Source organism: Passer domesticus, unplaced genomic scaffold (genome assembly GCF_036417665.1).
Source record: "Passer domesticus isolate bPasDom1 unplaced genomic scaffold, bPasDom1.hap1 HAP1_SCAFFOLD_117, whole genome shotgun sequence".
NCBI lineage: Eukaryota > Metazoa > Chordata > Aves > Passeriformes > Passeridae > Passer > Passer domesticus.
Genome location: NW_026989915.1, coordinates 164,617 through 184,464, shown reverse-complemented (window position 1 = coordinate 184,464; position 19,848 = coordinate 164,617). Strand labels below are relative to the sequence as shown.

At 46.2% G+C, this 19,848-nt stretch overlaps 1 protein-coding gene and 1 long non-coding RNA gene across 3 annotated transcripts; one reads left to right on the top strand and one right to left on the bottom strand.

The window, feature by feature from the left end:
• Positions 1-241: 241 nt before the first annotated feature.
• On the top strand, positions 242-9,444 carry LOC135291788 (uncharacterized). The gene is made up of 3 exons (XR_010354493.1): positions 242-1,957; positions 3,120-3,802; positions 6,545-9,444. It is a non-coding gene; the product is annotated as an uncharacterized LOC135291788 (long non-coding RNA).
• A 585-nt stretch (positions 9,445-10,029) lies between these two features.
• LOC135291789 (serine/threonine-protein kinase PAK 3-like) lies at positions 10,030-19,848 on the bottom strand. Of its 2 annotated transcripts, XM_064406050.1 has the most exons (13): positions 19,656-19,848; positions 18,723-18,760; positions 18,199-18,321; positions 17,559-17,681; positions 17,165-17,345; positions 16,147-16,210; positions 14,293-14,341; positions 13,036-13,148; positions 12,395-12,512; positions 11,657-11,756; positions 11,027-11,223; positions 10,339-10,476; positions 10,030-10,190 (listed from the first exon to the last, which is right to left on the bottom strand). In XM_064406050.1, the coding sequence occupies exons 1-13, from the start codon at positions 19,729-19,731 to the stop codon at positions 10,101-10,103; spliced, it is 1,410 nt and encodes a 469-aa protein (XP_064262120.1). In that variant the 5' UTR covers positions 19,732-19,848; the 3' UTR covers positions 10,030-10,100. The 2 variants fall into 2 exon arrangements, with proteins under 2 accessions (XP_064262120.1, XP_064262119.1); XM_064406049.1 differs by lacking the exon at positions 19,656-19,848 and having other exon boundaries at positions 18,723-19,539.

Genomic DNA, 19,848 nt, shown 5'->3' with positions numbered 1-19,848 from the left:
GCCTTAATGATTAATTGAGCTAAAAGCTCTTCAGGGATTGTAATAGTTTTTTTGGTGTGGCAAAAATACCCATTCTACAATTAACAATTGTTCTGTAGAAGACGGGTCCCACTGAAAAAGCAGTGCCTGGAAATGTGGGGATTTACCAAGAATAGCAAACTGGGAGGTTAGAGAGCGGTCAACGCGGTGTGCTTTTCGAAATGAGATAGCAGGTGCTACCTTTCGCAGCACGTCGTGGGCATCTGGAGTTAAGATGCGCTGGGAAGTCAGGTCATGGCTCCCCTTCAGTAGGCTGAACAAAGGGCACAGCTCTTCTCTCGTGAGTCCAAGCAGTGGTCGGATCCAGGTGATGGAGCCACACAACGGCTGTAAGTCCCTTAGCGTTTGAGCCTTATCTTTGATGGAGATACTTTGGGAAATAATGGCTGGCTCACTGATTAGGAATCCAAGGTATTTCCATGGGGAGGTCTACTGGGTTTTTCAGGAGCAATATCAAAACCTGCATCTTCAACTGCTGTCATAGTCTTTCTGATCACTGTGTTAAGGTAAGTCTTGGCTTGGGAGCAAATTAAAATGTCGTCCATATTTTGCCGAATTATAGCTTCAGGGAAGGCTTTCCTGATTGGAGATATAATCCCAGCCACAAACATTTGACATAAAGCAGGGGAAGTTTTCATTCCCTGTGGCAATGTGACCTAATGATATCTTTTAAAGGGTTCTTGACAGTTGATGATCGGTATGGAAAATGTGAATTTGGGAGTGCGGGACGGAGAGGGATGTTGAATAAGCAGACTTTGATATCAAGGATTGTGAGCTGCCAGTCCCTGGGAAGCACAGAAGGTGAGGGGAGGCCTGGTTGCAAGGGGCCCATGTCTTCTAAAACATCATTTACTTTCCAAAAGTCTTGTAATAACCTCCATCTGTCTTTGCCAGGTTTTTTATAAAAAGACAGGGGTCAGGGGCTAGTTGATGGTACAATGTGTCCTTTTAATAATTGTTCTCACACTAGGGCGTGGTGTGCTTCTAATTTGTCATTTGGAAGGCCCAATGATCCACCCACACAGGATCATACCCACAGGGAGGGATCATACCTTTTCCCACAGATGGACAACAGCCATATTGAGTGGTTTAGTTTTCATTTCTTTTTAATTCCCAAGTTTCATTTTTAACATTGTAATACAGCATCTCTATTCAAATCATTATACTCACCTTGGTTAATTAAATATTTATTAATTTATTTTCCCCCCATAATATCAGACAAAAGCATAGGACAAAAGCATAGGAAGAACAACAAGCAATTACAGAAATACAGTATCTTCCCTGAGAATCCCTTGGAAACCATGGTAAAACAATGGGAAGAATATCAACTTACTAAAGATAAAGACCCACAGCTCAAGATTGTAAATTGCATGTTTGAATGGCCAAAGAAGAAATTAAAACAAGGTCTGCGCTGGCTGAAGCATGGGTCTACCAGGATGTGGATTTGCAAAGTACTTTACAATTACGTCCAAAATAAATTAAATGCAGACTTGGATTGCAGTATGTGGAGGTCTGGTTTAAATATTAGAACAGCGAAAAGGAAGTAGAAACAGATAAAACAAACCAAATTCTCTCTGTAATGATCAATGATAAAGACACAACAAGGAAAACCAATCAACCAAGGTGGGACTCATTAAATTTCGTCCCCCCTACTGCACCTCCTAACGAACCAGCTGCAACTGCAGGTGAGTCATTGGAGGCTTCAACGACTCATGTAACTGAGAGGGCTGAAGAAGTTGAAAGTAGCAGTGGGACATCAGAAGAAAGGTATATTCTATCATCATCCTCCAGGCAAATTACAAATTCAGCCATGCAGGAAGTTCCATCCAATCAAGAAGGTCCAGGCTTCTTCACTTGAAGGAGAACCCTAGCAGTACAAAAATGTTCCTCCTGCTCCAGCAGTAAAGATAAAACAAAGGTGCCACCCCTCAGAGAGGTCCCAATGGGGGGGGGGGGGGGGGAGTGCACAAGGTGGAATAGGATATGGAAATGCACCCCTCACCTCTTCAGAAGTGAGGCATTTTAAAAAGGAAATGGAGATATCATTCAGTGACCCAGTAGGTTTGTCAGAAAAAGTTTACCAGTTCTTAGGCCCTAGGATTTACCCTAGGGGCAAATGAAATTCAAAAATGCAAACCCTTTTCTCTCCAGAGAAGAGAAAAGTTATTTAGACTGCAGGGATCAATATATGGGACAGAGAACATAATTTAGGAACAACTGGAGAGAAGAAATTACCGTTAACAGATGCAGAATGGAACCCTAACTCAGATGAGGGAAGAAAAAGTATAGCAGAATACAGCACCCAAATTGTAAGGGGAATAAAAGAGGCAGTCCCCAGAGTTAATAACATGAAGAAAGCCTTTGGTAGTGAACAAGAAAAAGATGAGAGCCCAACTGACTGTATAACTCGCCTAAAGAATAATATCCAATTATATTTAGAAAGAGATTTAGATAGTGAAGGAGGGAAGACAATGTTCTAGGTCCACTTTGTGTTACATTCTTGGCCTGACATAAAATGGAAATTAGAGAAATTAGATGGCCAGAAAGGAGTTTAGATGAGTTATTAGCTGAAGCACAGTAAGTTTATGCCAGGTGAAATGAAGAGAAAATGAAGACTAAAGCTAAGATGATGGCTGCTGTCCAAATTCCTAAACCAATTAGGCAGGATGGGGAGAATATTCAATTAAAGAAACCTATTTGCTTTTATTGTAAGAAAGAAGACCATATGCAATCCTGCTGTTTTAAGACATTGAGGGACTTAAGAGATTCTCCAAGTGGAGAATCAACCCTCAGAGAACTGAGGGGGTCAGGGGCGCTTCTTCTAGGGGCACAAAAACCACCTTCAAGAGCCCTTGATAAAATCAAGGATAGGACCCCTAGAACAATTAATGGAATTTTTAGTAGACACAGAAGCAGAGACAACTTGTGTAACTGAAAAACCAAATGCATGTGCCATAAGCAAAGACACATTCAGTATTTGTGCTGTTAAAGGGGAATCCTTCCCCATTCCCATCATTATGAATGTCACTATAAAGGGTAATGGACTAACCAAAAAGGGAGATTTGTTTTTCTACCTCCAGCAGGTAACAACTTACTTGGTCGGGATCTCCAGATACCTTTGAAAGTTGGAGTAGTTCCACAAGAAGGAAGGATGAAGGTCAAATTGTTTACTTTATCCACACAAGATGAACAGCTGATTATTCCCACAGTGTAGGCCCGAACAGGTAGCCAGGATAAAATGAACTTTACGCCCATTCTAATTAATCTCCTTCCAGGCATTAAACCAGCAAAAGTACCCCAGCACCCCCTTACAAAGACCAAAAGGTATGGGCTAAAACCCATAATAACTGAACTGTGACATGATAATATACTAGAGCCATGTACTTCCCCATACAACACCCCATTCTTGCTATTAAAAAGCCTGACAATAGCTACAGGCTAGTTCAAGACCTACGTGAAGTAAATAAAAGAGTGCAAGCTCTGTGCCTGTTAGTACAAAACCCTTACACCTTGTTAAGTTATCACCTATGCACTCTTGGTTCTCAGTAACTGACCTGGAGGATGCATTTTGGTCATGCCCTGTAGATTCTCCTTCTAGACACCTGTTTGCCTTCACCTGGGAAGATCCAGACACTGGAAGGAAACAGCAGCTCACCTGGACCTGGCGACTGCAAGGGTACATGGAGTCTCCCACACTCTTCGGTCAGGCCTTGAAGAGCCTGTTCATTTCCTTTTCTCCACCCTCAGGAATACAAGTAACACAGTATGTAGATGACATACTACTCTCCAGAGAGCAAGAATCCACTGTAAAATTAGGCAGCATTCAATTACTGAACCTTCTAGGAGAGAATGGACTAATAGTATCTAAATCCAAATTACAATTTGTTAAACCAGAAGTAAAATATTTCACACATGTAATTGGTCATGGTACCAGAAAACTGAGTACTGAAAGGATAGAAGGAATTTTAAATTTACAACCTCCACAAAAAAAGAGCGAGGTTAGACAATTATTAGGCTTAAGGAGGTATTGTAGAATATGGATTGATGAATACACACAAAGTGTCACAATTTTATATGAAAAATTAACTACATCAGAACCTATTAATTGGACCCAAGAGGATAATAAAAACTTAGACAATTTAAAGCAAAACATGATTCAGACCCCAGTTCTCTTTCTTCCTTCACTAGAAGAAGATTTTCACCTATATATTAAACCTATATAGGAATTACTTACGGGGTCTTGGCCCAAGAGTGGTCAGGATTTCATAAACCTGTAGCCTACTTGTCCATATTGATGGTCCCTGTGTCCCAAGGATGGCAAACATGCATCCAATCAATCGCTGCAGCAGCCATCCTAGTAACAGCCAGCCAAAAACTTATATTTGAGAGAAATCTGATAGAATACACACCACACACCATCCAAACCATTCTTAAACAACGAGCAGCCGAATGGCTAACAGACTCTCATATTACACAATATGGGAGCACCCTCATCCATTCCACAAATGTAACCCTGAAAACAACCACCCACACCAATCCCACACAGTTCCTATGTGGAATTCCCCAAAAACAAGATCTCATGCACAACTGCATAGTTTTTATAAACCCGCAAACAAAAATTCAAGAAGACCTCCTAGAGAGCCCATTAGATGAAGGAGAAATCCTGTTCATCGACGGATCATCTAGAGTAGTAAATGGAAAGAGGTGCTCTGGATACTCCATCAGAGATGGAAAAGAACTGTACAGGTTAGAAAAGGAAAACTACCACCTTCTTGGTCTACCCAGGTGTGTGAATTAGATGCTTTGGAAAAAGCATTGCACAGACTAGACAGAGCTATTGGAACCATTTATACTGACTCTAAATATGCATATGGAGTATTCCACACCTTCGGGAAAAGCTGGGCTGAAAGAGGGTTTCTCAGATCTAAGGGCAAAGACATTTTACACAAAGAACTTATATTAAAAATTCTAGAGGCACTTAAGTTACCGAAAGAAATTGCAATGGTACGTGTTCCAGGTCATCAAAAGGGAACTCTGGAGAAACCAGAGGAAACATCCTAGCAGACCATGCTGCAAAGGAGGCTGCTTTTGAGGGGAAATAAAGGTATACAGATTTTATCCAAGAGACACACCCGAGAGTACACTGGACAACACTCTTCCCATCCCTGTTTTTAAAGACAATGAAAAACAGAAACTCATATCACTAGGTGGAAAGGAAGATTCTGAGGGACGGTGGCATCTTCCTGATGGCCACCAAATGTTAAATAAAGAGCTCACTCGAGAAATTTTACAGAACCTCCACCAATCCACACACTGGGGATCTAAAGCTTTAGCAGATCACTTTCTTCAAAATTTTGGATGTCGGGGAATTGATGAATTAGCTAATCAAATTACCATAGGTTGGATAATTTGCCAAAAAGTCAATAGAAAATTAATGAGGAGAACGAGACCTGGAAGAATTGAAATTGCAATTAGACCCTTCCAAAGTATTCAAATTGATTTCACAGAAATGCCCCATGTCCAAAGATGGAAGTATTTCTTAGTGATTGTAGATCACCTTACCAATGGGGTTGAAGCATTTCCAATTGTTAATGCCACTGCTCAAACAGTAAGTAAGGTAATCCTAGAACAGATAGTCCCAAGATATGGAATTATAAATAACATTGATTCAGACCAAGGTACCCATTTTACATCATTAATATTGCAACAGTTGGCTCAACAATTTGGAATAACTTGGAAATTACATACCCCTGGCACCCTCAAAGTTTGGGAAGGGTAGAACGCATGAATCAGACTATTAGAACAACCTGGACCAAACTGATGTTAGAAATGAGGTCGACTTGGATAAAGTGCCTACCCCTTGCCCTTCTCAGAATCCAGAGCCAACCCAGAGCTGACTTAGGTTGTTCCCCATGTGAAATGTTATACGGGCTTCCCTATTTAGCCACCCCGCATCAAGTAACTGCCAAAGAGTGAGGAAATATAAATGTGCAAAGGTATATTCAAATGATTGCCCAGAATCTAAAAGACTTAAAGCAGAGAGGTCTTGTACCCCAGAACATTCCTTTAGACTTCTATTTACATAAGATATGCCCCGGAGACTAGGTACTTATTAAATGCTGGAAGGAACAATCCCTGACTCCATCAGGGGAAGGTCCTTTCCAAGTTCAACTGACCACAGAGACAGCCATCCGAGCACAGGAAAAAGGGTGCACTTCCGTCAGCCGAGTACAAGGTCCAGTAACACCACCACAAGATAACGAGAAACCTCCATGAACTACTGTCTACAACAGTCCTCCTCGGTGTTATCCCTGAAATTAATTTATCAATTGTTATTCTCTCACTGCTTTACAGCAGAGAATCTAATGGATGTTGTAGTTACTATTTAACAAGTTATTATGAATTTTCAATTCCATTTCTCCACCAGTGAAGAGTATCATTTCCCTGAGAAATTACCTTTCCTCTCCAATAACTATGTCTTTTTTTTTTTTTTTAATTTCCTTAGGAGAAACAACATGAATAGAACCAAGGCCAGTTCCAGGCAGGACTTTCCTGCATTTAGGTCCCTTCCTGCATCCAGGTACACTCCCATGACAACCAAGGGGTTCGAACCCAGGTCTGCACCACCTATCAGAGAGTACCACGGCACTTCAATCTTCCCATTGACCCCTAGGGAAGGGGAGGTGCGCCCTACTCCTCATACTCTCCCTCTGGATCCAGTAGATCCCCCTTGTCAGAGCCTGCGTCCGCTGCCACCAATGCTAACATACTGTGTACCTGACCAAAGGGAACTCCTACCTCATAAAACACTCATTCCAGGCACATACTTTTGTAAATCCCTTTTGTTATAATATGATGACACTGAGTAGATACTGACAATCAGGCAAAAATCAGTGGATTGGTAGAAATATTGGAAATACAAACCAGAAAACGAATGGAGAGTGCCCTGATCAAGAGATTTGGCTATATGTCAAATTTAATTATACAACGAAAAAGAAGGATTTGTGGAAAAGGAAAACTTATGATGTTGATTTGATTTGAGAAATTGTAATAACTGAAAGGGGGAAACAAAAGGGGGACAATCCATTAGCTACCGATAAAAACTTATTTATTGTTTTAGCAGAACAAATTAGTAAAAATCAAAATATAACCAATTGTTGGGTTTGTGGAGGCACCTTCAAATCAGAAGCCTGGCCTCAGCAAGGAGTCAGTACTGGACCCCTCAAATGACTTAAACTAAATTATTTCCCCTCCCAAACTCCAAGAGATCAAGACAATTGGCTATTGAGGGACACAGTTCTTGGAGAAGAATGTATCTGGAGAAAAGGAAAAAGATACACTGAGGATGTTGTAGAAACTACCTGTAAAAGATATTTATTAACTGAGGATCACAAGACGTGGTGGATACTGAGCGAACCAGATACCTTTTGGTCAAAGAAGAAAATCAGAAACAAGAACTGCATATTACATCCCAATGAACAACTTTATCAGTGCTGGAACCCTAAAAGTCAGCCTTATTCAGTATTACCCCAAGTTTCTAAGTATTGGACCTCCACTTTTATCACGCTTTCACATTTTTGGGAGGCTCCCCAAGGTTTACACTGGAATTGTGGGAAAAGAGCATATTCTAAACTCCCTTCTCACTGGTGTGGCAATTGTACCTTAGGAGCAATACGACCTAGTCCCTTTCTACTATCAGAAGCAGCTGGAAACCAGCTAGAAGTTTGCCTAGATGATAAATTTAAGAGACAAAAAGATGTGAAATAGGGGGAATGCAACAATGGGGCAAGGAAGGGTGGCCATCAGAGAGAATTTTAGAAACTTATGGACCTGCCACTTGGGCTCAGGACGGGAGCTGGGGCTATCAAACTCCCATTTACATGCTAAATTGCATTGTTAGACTACAAGCCCTGATTCAAGTCATATCTAATCAGGCCAAGAGTGCAACTGATCTTTTCAACGCCCATCAGAAGCAAATGAAAACAGCTGTATTTCAAAACTCTTTAGCCCTAGATTATTTATTAGCCAAAGAGGGTGGAATATGTGGCAATTTCAACACATCAGACTGTTGCCTGCATAGTGATGACCATGGTGAAACTATTACTAAAATTACCCAAAACATCAGAAAGCTTACACATGTTCCAGTCCGGTTTTCCCTCACTACACCTGAAAAGTAGAAAACTATGTTCTCTGGGGAGTGGTGGAAAAAAGCCTTAATTATTTTTGAAGTTTCCTTAGTTAGCCTTCTCTTTCTCCCCTGCTTAATCCCATGTTTCATTCATCTAATTACCTCACTAGTACAAAGCATTCCCGCTATTCAAAATCTTCAAATGAGCCAACATTCTACCCCTCCTGTCAAGAGAATCATGAATCTCAACCCAATCAAAAAGATAGGAAAATGGGTAAAAAGGCCCAGGAAGTTTAGGTTAATTCTAAACAATTAAACACTATCAACGAAAAACTATCCACATTTGTGTAAATGCAAAAGCCAATTATTAACATAAGGGGAAAAGGGAGACATTGCAATTTATAAAACCCCTTAAATGGCTTCTGCATTAGTGACTGGTTTACATTTGTAACCGTTAATTAGCTTTTGCATTTATAACTGTTTAAAGTTACTAGTTTGATCAAATAAAAGTGTTCAAGTTAATGAAGTAAATATTTTAAAATCATTATAAAGTTATACTAGATATTCAGTACATTCCAATTGAATGTTTAACAGTCCTGTTAAAATAGATAGCAAAATAAGAACCGTATTATTTTTATAATCCTTTGTTCTTCACCTAATTACATTATTTGTAAATTTAATGATCTCTTTTAAGTAGCCTTATACTTTCAAAGGTCCCAGTGCAGTTTCCTCTCACCAACAGCATGCAGCATTTTACAGACAATTCCTAACCCACTCCAGGTTGAACTGGTAACTTGGTGCCATAGCAACTGTGCATACTAATGAGAGAGCTTCCCATCAAAAACCTCAGAGATATCATCCCACCCCAGTGACAGCACACTCTGGGAAAGAAGATCTTACCTCATCATCTACTAGCACCAATCACCTGAGACTGTGGGGGCAGGACTCCAAGTACAGACTGAGGGGACCGAGAACATCAAAGGGGCAGCCTGGCCTGAAGAGCTGTCTTTGCTGTCTTTTACTGTTCCTGGGACTGTGACTTAGCTACAGCAGGGGACCCCACACTGCAGATTTTGGTCAATATCTCTTTTTAGAGACCTTTTTCCAGATTTGAGGGCAGACTAAGTGCATTCACTGAAATGCCCTTGGGTTCTTGCCTTGGGGCCAGACGCCAGTTCGGCTAGAGGTTTCCTCAATCCTTGGGCCTGGGACTTTATCCTTTTTTCTTTCTTTCCTTTCTTCTTTTTCCTTACCTCCCCTTTGTTTTTCCCCTTTAAATAAACACTCTATTTTTGTTCAAATTGCCAAAGCTGTATCTTTTTACCACATTCAGCAAATTTTCAGACTTCTTGCCAGCTCCTCGGAGCAAAGTATGAAATTACTCCACCAAGGCAAGTCTGTGTAGTACTCCCTTGTGTTGGCATCAGTTCCTGTGGCAGAACTTGCCTTCCCACTTGACACTCACCTGCGCCTGAGCCTGTGGAGAAGCCCGGCTCCCTCCCCCTCTGCCCACAGCAACACAGACACTCCCAACCTTTCCCAAGAGCTGCAACACAACCACAGGCACAGCAGCATCCCCAGCAGTGACACCACTGCTCTGCTCCATTCTGCCCTGCTCTGCTCCTCTAGTCACAGCTGCAAGCCTGTATCTCCACAAGAGGCTGTGGCCTGGAGGTGAGGAAGGAAGAAGATCTTTGCTCACAAACAAACCGTGCCACAAACCCCATCCATGGGTCTTCCCACACAGAAGAAACACCTGACCATTCAGAAGCAAATTTAGAGCTTATTCACAGGGTGAGAACAAAGAGAAGCTTCCAACACAGCGAAGGGTTTATTTATTATAGTATTTATTCTGACTCTAAACAAACTACAAACTACAAGCTATAAACTACAAACTACAAACTACAAACAGAAACAAAGGCCTCTTCCAGGGCTAGTATCTCCTGTTGGCCATGAACTGCTGCGTGGCCATGATCAGAGGCGTCAGGGTGGAGACTGGCTTGGCTGACGTTACAAACGGATGCTGCCCAAAGAGAAAAAGAAGCAATGAACTTCTACTTTCCCCACAGCCTGAAGCAGGCTTTCTCTGGCTACCAGAAAGATACAGAAAGGAGGGCATTCTGTGCAATGCTGTCTCCACATCCAGGACCTGCAGCCGCTTTGTCTTTTACCTGCAGAAGTTCCTGGGCAGACCAGCGCCTGTCCTCGTCCCTCTCCAGGCAGCAGTGCAGAAAGTCTCGCAGCCACGCCGACTGTTGCCTGGGCTTCTGCAGCTTCGGGGGGGCCCCGGTGCTTATCAGCTGTTGAACCTAGAGAAGAAGGAAATGCCACACTCTACCTGTCTCCTTCGCACCCCAAACTGCTCACACAGAGCCCACTGGACAAGCTCCACTCTGCAGTGGCACTTTACTCCCTGCCACAGGGTGGCAGATACCTTTCCTACCCCTACTAAAACAACCAAAGCCAGAGGCAGCCATAGCCAGTCCAGTCTGCAAAGGCTCTTGCCTTGACCCCTGATTTCACTGGATGATGGAATCAGCAGCAACTCCCTCAGCAAAAGCACACTTTGCTTCACACAGCCTCTACAAGTGATATGGAAGACTGACTTTCGTCTAACTCTTCTATTTCCAAGGAATATTCCATATATATGGAGGCGAAGCTTCAGCCAAGCAAAAGGCATCCTGATTTTTAGGTCCTGTTCATGCACAAAAATGGCAAGGGGATGATCTGGCCAAGAAGCACGAGAGACTGTGCAGCCTGGAACCTATCATTTTCAGGTGTTGGCAAGCTTCCCAGGCAGAAGAATGGGAGCAGATTTTGTTGGGGTGACAGCAGTGTCTGAGAGCAGCTGCAGCGTACCGTGCGGGAGGTTTTCATCAGGTACGGAGGCGCTCCTTCCACCATCTCGATCCCCACAATGCCAAAGGACCAGATGTCCACTTTGGGGCCGTAGGGCTTCCTGGTGAAAATTTCTGGCGCCATCCAGTAAGTAGTCCCAACAGCTGATCTCCGTTTGCTCTGCTCGGTGGTAAGCTGAGCAGCAAGGCCAAAATCAGCTGAGGAGGAAAAACCACTCTGATCAAGACAGCGTGACTTAGGAAAGCAAACAAAAGAAATCCCCACTGTACCAACGTCCAAGAAGGCAGTGTGGAACCCAGCTGTAAAGGGGCCATGCTGCCATTCCTCGGACCTGCAGCCGAGGAAATACGGAATTGGCCACTTAGCAAAAGCCCCCAGTTTCAGGCAGTGGATTTTAGTCCCCTGAAGCTATTAGACTGTAACTGCCTTGCTTGGGAAGGGACACACACAACCCAAAGCCTCTCCTGAGCCCTTCTTCCGAGTAACACCTCCCTGCACCTTGTGGCTGTGCTCTGTGCTTGCAGCAGGGCAGCCTGCACTGTCACAGGCCCCACTGCAGGGAACTGGAGCCACCCAAAGGCAGCCCCACACCGCAGCCTGCCACGGCTGAGCCTGGCCAGCAACACCCACCCAACTTGACTGATCCATCCAAGCCCAGGAGAATGTTGTGGCTTTTGATATCTCGGTGGATCACTTGCTTGGAGTGAAGGAAATCCAGGCCTTGCAGGCACTGAGAGAGGAAAAAGAAACACGAGCCTAAGTGGACTTCATCCCACAGGCACAAAAGTGGCACATCTGCAACACTGACTTCCTGGGAGATGGTGAGCCATGGCAGGACAGGCTGCTGGCAAGGGCAGGAGCCTACTGCTCCACCACGAGAACAGCAGTTCCTTTCTAAGTGAGGGTGTGTTTGCTTCTGAAAGAGAAAGGGCAATTGTTCCTCTGTCCAGTGCCCTGCAAACACAGGCTGAAGGAGCCCTGCTGCAGTGGCTGTGCTCTCTGCAGCCAGACAGCAGTGGATGCTTTTGCAAACACCACTTTGGGTGCAAGGCTCTCCTTTGAGGATGAGTTCTGGGAGACTCCTGTGAGTATCTCTTTGTCTTTGCCCCTTGCTTCACTTTGCGCCACCAGTGCCTTTGCCCTTACAGGGAAGGAATGGAGCACATACAGGCTCCAGGCAAGTGTTTAGAGAGGCAAAGACAAACACACTAGAAGAAGGGCAGGGACACTGGCAGGCACTTCTGATGCTCTTGCTACTGCCAAGGACATAAGAGAAAGGCTTGGAAGATGAAATCTCTCCTCTCCTTGTCACCCATTTGGAAGGACCATCCCGACCAAGCCATGGGAAGCACAAGTGACATCCCTTACCTCCCGAGAGACAGCTGCTATCTCTCCTTCTGCCATGCGAGTCTCCCTGATGACATCGTGTAAAGAACCTCCGTCCATGTATTCCATCACCAGCCAGAGTTCCTCATCCACCAGGTAGCTGAAAGGAGGAAACAACAGCATGGAGATGAACGCAGGCACTTACACAACCTGATGGATTCTTGTTTCTGTGTCTCTCTCAGAGGAACACAGGAGGAAGTGAGTAGCCATTCACTACGCTCTGCAGGGCTTGAACTCTGTGCAGTTTAAAAGACTGCTCGGTATCCACACCAATGCAACAGGCCAAGGGAAATACAATAGACAGTGCTTTGTCAGCACTTCAGACCCAGGGGAAAAATCAACCCCCAAACCCAACAAAACAATGTGGAGAGAGGACAGGAACTTGGAGGCTGTTGGCTCAGTAAGACAGGGCCCAGTCCTGTCTTTGAAAGCACCCTTCAAGCAAGGTATGCCAGGAAAGATGAATGCAGCCCCAATGCAATCTCCTCCCAAGATGCTGTAAATTAGCCCAGAAACAGGAATTAACAGCTCCATCCTCTTTTGCCAGCGCCCAAAGGAGTGGTTGAACCTCTGGCTTGCAGGATGTGAATGACCTTTCATGGCAGGACAGCAGAACCACTCACCTGTCTACATAGTTCACAAGGTTGGCATTCTTACTGCCACGCATGACCTGGATTTCATTCAGGCACAGCTCGCTGCTGCTCTCTTGCAGAAGACTAATTTTCTTGATGGCCACCTAAAACAACATGGACAGCCATGAACCAAAGAAGTCTGTGGCACAGGAGCACAAGGGGAACATGGAGACAGTGATTATGGGATGACAGCAGCCCCAGCTGGGCTGGGCCAAACTGCCTTGTGACTGGACATCAGACCCCGTGCTTAGACACCTCCCAGGACAGAGTGACAAATACCCTTTGCCTTGTAAACCTGGGAGAAACAGAGTCTAAGCTCTGCACCACAAAGCTCTAACAACACTCACTGTGCCCACTGTCTTCCCCCAGGGCCTTACTTTATCATCCCCATTGTCATTGACACACCTCTTGCAAGCAGGAAGCCATTTTTGTGCTGGTAAAAATGGAGCAAAACTGCTGGGAAACCTTGGGCACTTCTAGGGGGCTTGATCATTACTCCAGCAACCACTGGCATTCTCCATTGCACAACTACAAAGAAACTTTTACAGACATGACAGATAAAATGGTGTCCTATGAAAATCATGAGAGTTATTCCCCCTAAGAAATACAACCCTACATATTTCATGGAAAAAATGCTGTGATGATGAAAACATCATTAAGGACACCTCCAAAAAACACAATCCTAGCACTTCCTCACTTCAGGAATTTGCATTTTATTCCACTAAAATACTTTACTTCACACCACTAATATTAGCAATTACTGCCTGACTGTAAAAAGAAATAAGCCATGCCTTGATCCTCTAGGGATATATCCCAGGCTCTGAGCAGGGCTTAGGCCCTTGACAGACTCCTTGCACACCTCTCTCTCTAAGCACAGATCCCAAGGGCAGCACTGCAGGTGGCTGCAGAACTACCAGCACCATTCCCATGTATTGGCTAACAGCCAGAAATGAGAATTCAGGAATGCTGCAGCCCCAAAGAGCAGTGCCATGCTCTGAGACACCACCTGGGCACTTAGACCCAGCCCTGTGTCCTCCTCTGAACAATACCGCTTGGCCTCCTTGCATCCCCTGGGGCAGCTGAGAAGGACAAAAACTGTCCCCATTGTATTTGGCAGGCAGACACTGCTCTGCACTCCATTTGTCTTTGCAGCAAAGCTCTGCTGGCGAGCCAAAGCTCAGCCACAGCTCACAGCAGAGGGGAGGGCACTCGAGAGCTGCAGAAGCTGCAGCGCTGCTTGAGGCTTACCTCTTCTCCTGTGACAGTCTCCACTGCCATGCACACAGTGCCGAAACCCCTAGAAACAAAACAGCAGTGGAGAAAGAAATCATTTAGTCCCTGCAAGTGCAAAACACTGCAGCCCAACGGGAAAAAAGTCCTGGGGAAAACAGTAAATGGAACACCACAGATTCTTCTATGGGTCTTTTCTCCCTTTTCTCTTTCTCTAGCTGTGCATGTGTCTGATTCTTCCAGGAATTTGCCGGTTGGGTCTCCTTACACCTCTCCTTGGAGTCTGTCTGCCAAACTCAAGCAGACACAGATCCCTTTTCCAGCTTGCAAGGACAATAGTGTCCAGCCACAGCCAGAGCAGGCAAAGCCTTCCATTGCTGCACACACAAATGGAGAAGTCCTCAAAACACAGGATCCTTAGGCAGCTGTGTTCTGGGTCCAGAGCCATTGGCAGCTGCTTCTCTTCAGTGCACCAGACACTGGAAGGACTCCACTTTTCTGGTGAGTTCTTGTACATTTGGCCTCTGTTCTGGGGTGACATTATGATGCTTGTTTCCCCAGTCACTTGTTCTGTTTATACTGGATGTTATATTCTGTGCCTCCAAGACTGGATCAGACAGTAGGGGCCGGGAGAAGAGGGAGCACAGAGTTTTGTTATCAGCTGCACTCTCCCCCGCAGTCTGCTGGAACACAGAACTCCAGTGTTGTTGTCTGGGCACAGACGGGGCTGAACACCATACTCCTTTTGCTTTTTAGTTAGTTAGATAGTTTAGCTAGCTAAGGCAGTCTGAGTTTTCCCTTTACTGTTTTTCTTTCCCTTTTCTTGGAACCATTCGAACCTGCTCCAGACTGGGACACGGCAAAACACTGAGAGCTCACACTTTGTAGCCCACCAGGGCCTACTCTGCAGCCTTTCCCAGCACTGGAGAATGACAACCCCCAGGAGAGACTTTCTGAACTTGCCATCTCTTCAGAGCAGGAAATGAGTTTTGTCATCCATGATTGTTCATTTTGTATGCTGGGAAGTGCTTTGCCTGTTAAACAAACAACTTCTTTCCACTTCTCTCCAAGGAAATTGTTCCCTAATCGGCTGGGGGAAGTGGCCACGTGGGTTTGCTTTCTGGAGGTTTCCTGCCAAATTCGCCCTGAATCAGGACAGCTTACCCAGAGAAAATGCTGCAAGTCAATCCCATCTACAGTCAGCAGAGCTGGCTTTCAAAGGGAACAGCTTGGTGGATTCTTTGCAGCAAAGGCCTAAAGCTCACAGGATCCACGAGGGGTCTGCCATCAGGCAGATGATGCCTTTTCCTCTAGGGTGCATTGGCACTGGGCATTCCCCTGAATCTTTGTCTTTTGCCATCTCAGCCACAAAAGAGAGCTGCTGCTTTCGTTTCTGCTTTTGGCTTCTAGACTAGGTGGTGGTCATCCTGACCACTGAATCTTGTTTTCAGCAAAATACTGGAAAGAAATGTTACTGAGAGCTGTTCCCTGAAAGCTGTCAGCTGCTAACTTGACCTTTGAGGCAATGAGGTTTCTCCACACTTCATTCCCACGTATTCTGTACTGTTTCAAGACACTCAAAAATTATTTCTCCTACGAAAAGCGGCAAACAGGTGCAAACACACTTGAGGGACAGGAGATCTGCCAGGTGCTGCTCTTTACCGCAGACATGGCATTGCCAGCATCCAGGTGCCTCTGCTGTGCCTTTGGACCACAGCTATAAATGCTGGCCAGCACTGAGAGATCACCTGGCATCACCTTAATGCAGTGTCTGAACAGCTTTGGAGCTTGCCTGATGTCACTCTGGGGAGATGGGACACCAGCAAAACACACTGCCCCTCTCTTTGAAGAAGGAACTGTGGCTGCACTCACCCTTTGCCAATAGTCTCCACTTCTGTGTATTTAGCCTCAGGATCTCCCTCGCTCACCAGCATCTCTGTAAAAATCCCAAGGAAAGATGCTCACTTCAAAAGAGATCCCACCCTGCAGCAGGTCACAAAGGCAGCCCCACTCTCCGGGACACTGGGCCCTTTCAACTCAGTCAGTCGGGAAACAACAACACCACCGCACCAGCACCACCTCAAAAACAGCAGAAGCAAGACAAGCAGCCCTGCAGCACAGATGGCCTGCACAAAACTAAAAGTCTAAAGTAAAATCTAAGCACACAGAGAAACAGTCAGAGGAGACAGGGATCAGAAAACCCTAACCAAGAGAAGTGATTGTTGTCTATAAACATTAAGGGCAGCAGGAAAAACAAAACCTTCCTGTTCTTGGCAATGAACACTCTGCGACATTCAACACAAGCTTTCATCCTTGCAAACATCAAAGGCATCTTGGGTTCTGGAATCAATTTTTGTCATCAGCTGCCCTCTCCAGAACAGGAAGAATATTGCAAAGTGCTTCCAGCAGAGCCCAGATCTCCAGCTTTAAGCAGGATTTTGCCTAAACAATGCCCTTCAGCCTTTCAGGAGCAGCAGCTCATGTTATAAGCTACTGTGATGGCCTCAGGAATGAGGTCCCTCAGCCTTTAGGACAGGCTGAGTGCTGAAGATGACCTTGGCCGTGCCCACAGCAGCTGGGCCCCGCAGGAGCTCCTTGAGGCCTACTCATTCACGAGGTCACAGCCTCCTGCTCAGCCAGAAACAATCTCTGCCTGGCCTTTTGCCTACAGGGAAGCTCAGGCAAAGCCAAACCAGGCCGAGCTGCTCTCAGAGGCGGGAGCAACACCCCGCTGATCCCTCACCACCTCAGAGCACAACAACAGGGCCTGTGTGGAGGAGGCCTCAGGACCTGGCACTCAGCTGAGCAGGAGCAGGAGGTGGGACAGCTCATGCCGACACACGCGCACACAAGGCACTGCTCCGGCACACAAGGATCACAAAGGACCTACTCAGCATGGCCAGGCACTTGTCCTCTGTCCTCTCTCGCTGCTGCTCTCTGCTGCCAGACGAGCTGGTCGTGCTCCAGGTGCACGAGCTGCTCGTGCTTGAGCTTCCAGCCTGGGCACTGGAGCCTTCTCCCGAGCCTTCAGCTGCAGCTCGTGCAGGTGCCAGGACAGAGGAGGTGGAGCTCTGGGACAAGAAATGAATTTGGGTCACAAATGTGCCTGGCGGAGATGCTCCTCCCATCCCATTTCAAATGCAAGCCCCTAGGAAGATGCTGCTGGCCACACCCAGGGCTCTTCACCTCTCAGCTTGTGCAGCCCGCTTCAACAGCTCAAGGCACAAAATCCAAAGGCTGCTTTTACATGACGGACGAAATGACACCAAAGATGCCGCACTTACTGGTGTTGTTTGCTCCGGCCGTGGGCTGACAGCAGGGCCAGGTTCATTGGCACCTTCCTCCTCTTCAGCCTCTTCCTCGGGTACAGAGGCAGCCAGAGCAGGTGCTGACGCTGCCCTTGTGCTCTGTGGACAGACAGCAGCATGAGGGACAGGAAGAACCTGTCATTCACCACCTCACCTATATTCAGCTACAGGCCCTGCTGCAGCTCAGCTCTTCCTTTAGCTACTGACTTTAGCTGCTCTGTGGGGAGGGCCAGGTCCCTGCTGGGGACAGTGCCTCCTCATGTCCTGCAAGCTTGTGAACTGCATCTTTGCACTGCTCTCCTCACAGGGGACAGGGAGCCTGCACAGCCACTGGCCACCAAGGGCCTCACTTGTACCCCAGGAGCATCCAAAGACATCCTAATGCTACCTCTTGTCTCTTGCTAAGACAAATTCACAGTCCCTTTCAGAACAGCAGGAAGGTGATGCCTAAACAATCCCAGTTCCACTCCCCTTTTCCAGGCCCCACTGACTGGGGGAAGGGCTGGAAAGATTCTGGCCCCCAGCATCTTCAGCCAGGCACAGGAGGTGCTGTCTGATCAGAAACTTGCAGCTATGCTTTGCTCCAGGCACAGCACTACCCAGAGCTGCCACTTACTGATGCTGGATGCTCAGGCCCTGCAGTGGCAGCAGGCACAGTTTGGGGAGCATCTTCCTCCCCTTTGGACTCTTCTGCAAGAAGACACGCAGCCAGAGGAGCCTCTGAGGTTGGTGTTGGGCTCTGCAGACAGAGAGCAGTGTGAGGGACTTTATATTCTTTATATTCAGCTCTAGACCCAGATGCACTAAGGAGAAATCATCTGCAGTGAAATGGGATTCTAAGTTGTTCCAGCTCAAGTAAAATGGGACAATTAGAAGGAACTGCACTCTCTTGTGCAGGGGAAATTCCGTCATGGCTTAAAGCAGCAAGCAATCCCACTTTCAGCTTCTTAAAAGCTCTGAAAAGGAACTGGAGAAAACAGCCTGGGCTCCTCCTGCTGCTGCTGCTCTTGCTGCAAAGGGTTTGGACTGTAGTTTCATTCATCCAACCAGGCTGGCACTGGACTGCAACACGCCCAGCTCACAGCTTGCTCCACAATTGTCAAATGCTACCACAAGGCCAGAGGCTCCTTTCCCACTCACCCAAAGACCGGATTCTCTCCAGGCACGGGTGATGTGACCTGCAACACACAAGGGAAAAACAACCAGATGCTGTAAGAAAACTGCCTGTGCTGGGCAAGCCCACAAAAAGTCAACCCAAAGACAGAGCATTCTGCTTTCACTACATCACTCCAGCTGCAACCCCTGTGTCACACAGCAAGCAAGGCAACAGCACAGAATACTTCCTTGTCCTCCGTGGCCACTCAACCCATAGAAACTTGAGACTCAGAAAGGCCCAGTGGTTCTGTAACAATCATTGCTTCTGCCCCACCCCACCCAGCAGGAGCTACAGCTCCTCCCTTTCCTGTGCTTCAGTTTTCTCAAGAGATTGCATGCAGCAATTGCTATGAGCTCACTGAAAACCTTTCCCCAGAAAAGCTTCAGCCAAGTGCCCCTTAGCCAGGGTGGCAGTTCTATCGTGACACAGCACGGGAACAGCTCTAGGGTTCGGGAGCATACAAGAACTCCTCTGAAATATCTATCTCAGAGGCCTTTTCCAAGCTGATTCTGTGACTTCATCACAGAACAAATGGCTCTTTTAGTGTGCAGGAAGTGTCAAGGTCCACAGGCACATGCTGGGATGAGGGAATATAGACAAGAAGACTTGAACTGAGAGACTTTCCCTTAGTCCTGGAGAGCAGTGCACAGCTTTTACAAGGACTCCTGACAAGCTCTCCCACTCTTCCTATCCTGAAAGTTGTCTTCCTTGAGCCAGCAAACTGAGGAGACTAAACTCCATAGCCACAGGCTGTGCCACGGGAGGAGTGAAGCCCCTGCAGGCCACATTAAAAATGCTGCCCACTCCTCACTGGCTAGAGACACCCCCTTCTTGGCTGGAGCTGTTGACAGCGGCTTTACCCAACCAAAGGCCTCTTTGTGGCATTTTGGTTTCCATATGCTGCAACATCTACTTACGTGCCAGGTGGGTGAGAAAGTACCCAGAATAAGCCACGGAAAAAGCCGTGCAAACTGCAGCACACACTCCCTCCATGGCTCGAGCAGCGCTGCTCAAGTCTGTACCAGACAACGCCTGTGGGAAAAAAAAATACTCTGAGTCCTGCTGGCAGAGACCTCGTCGATCAGCAGGTTCCGCCTGCAGTGATCGTGC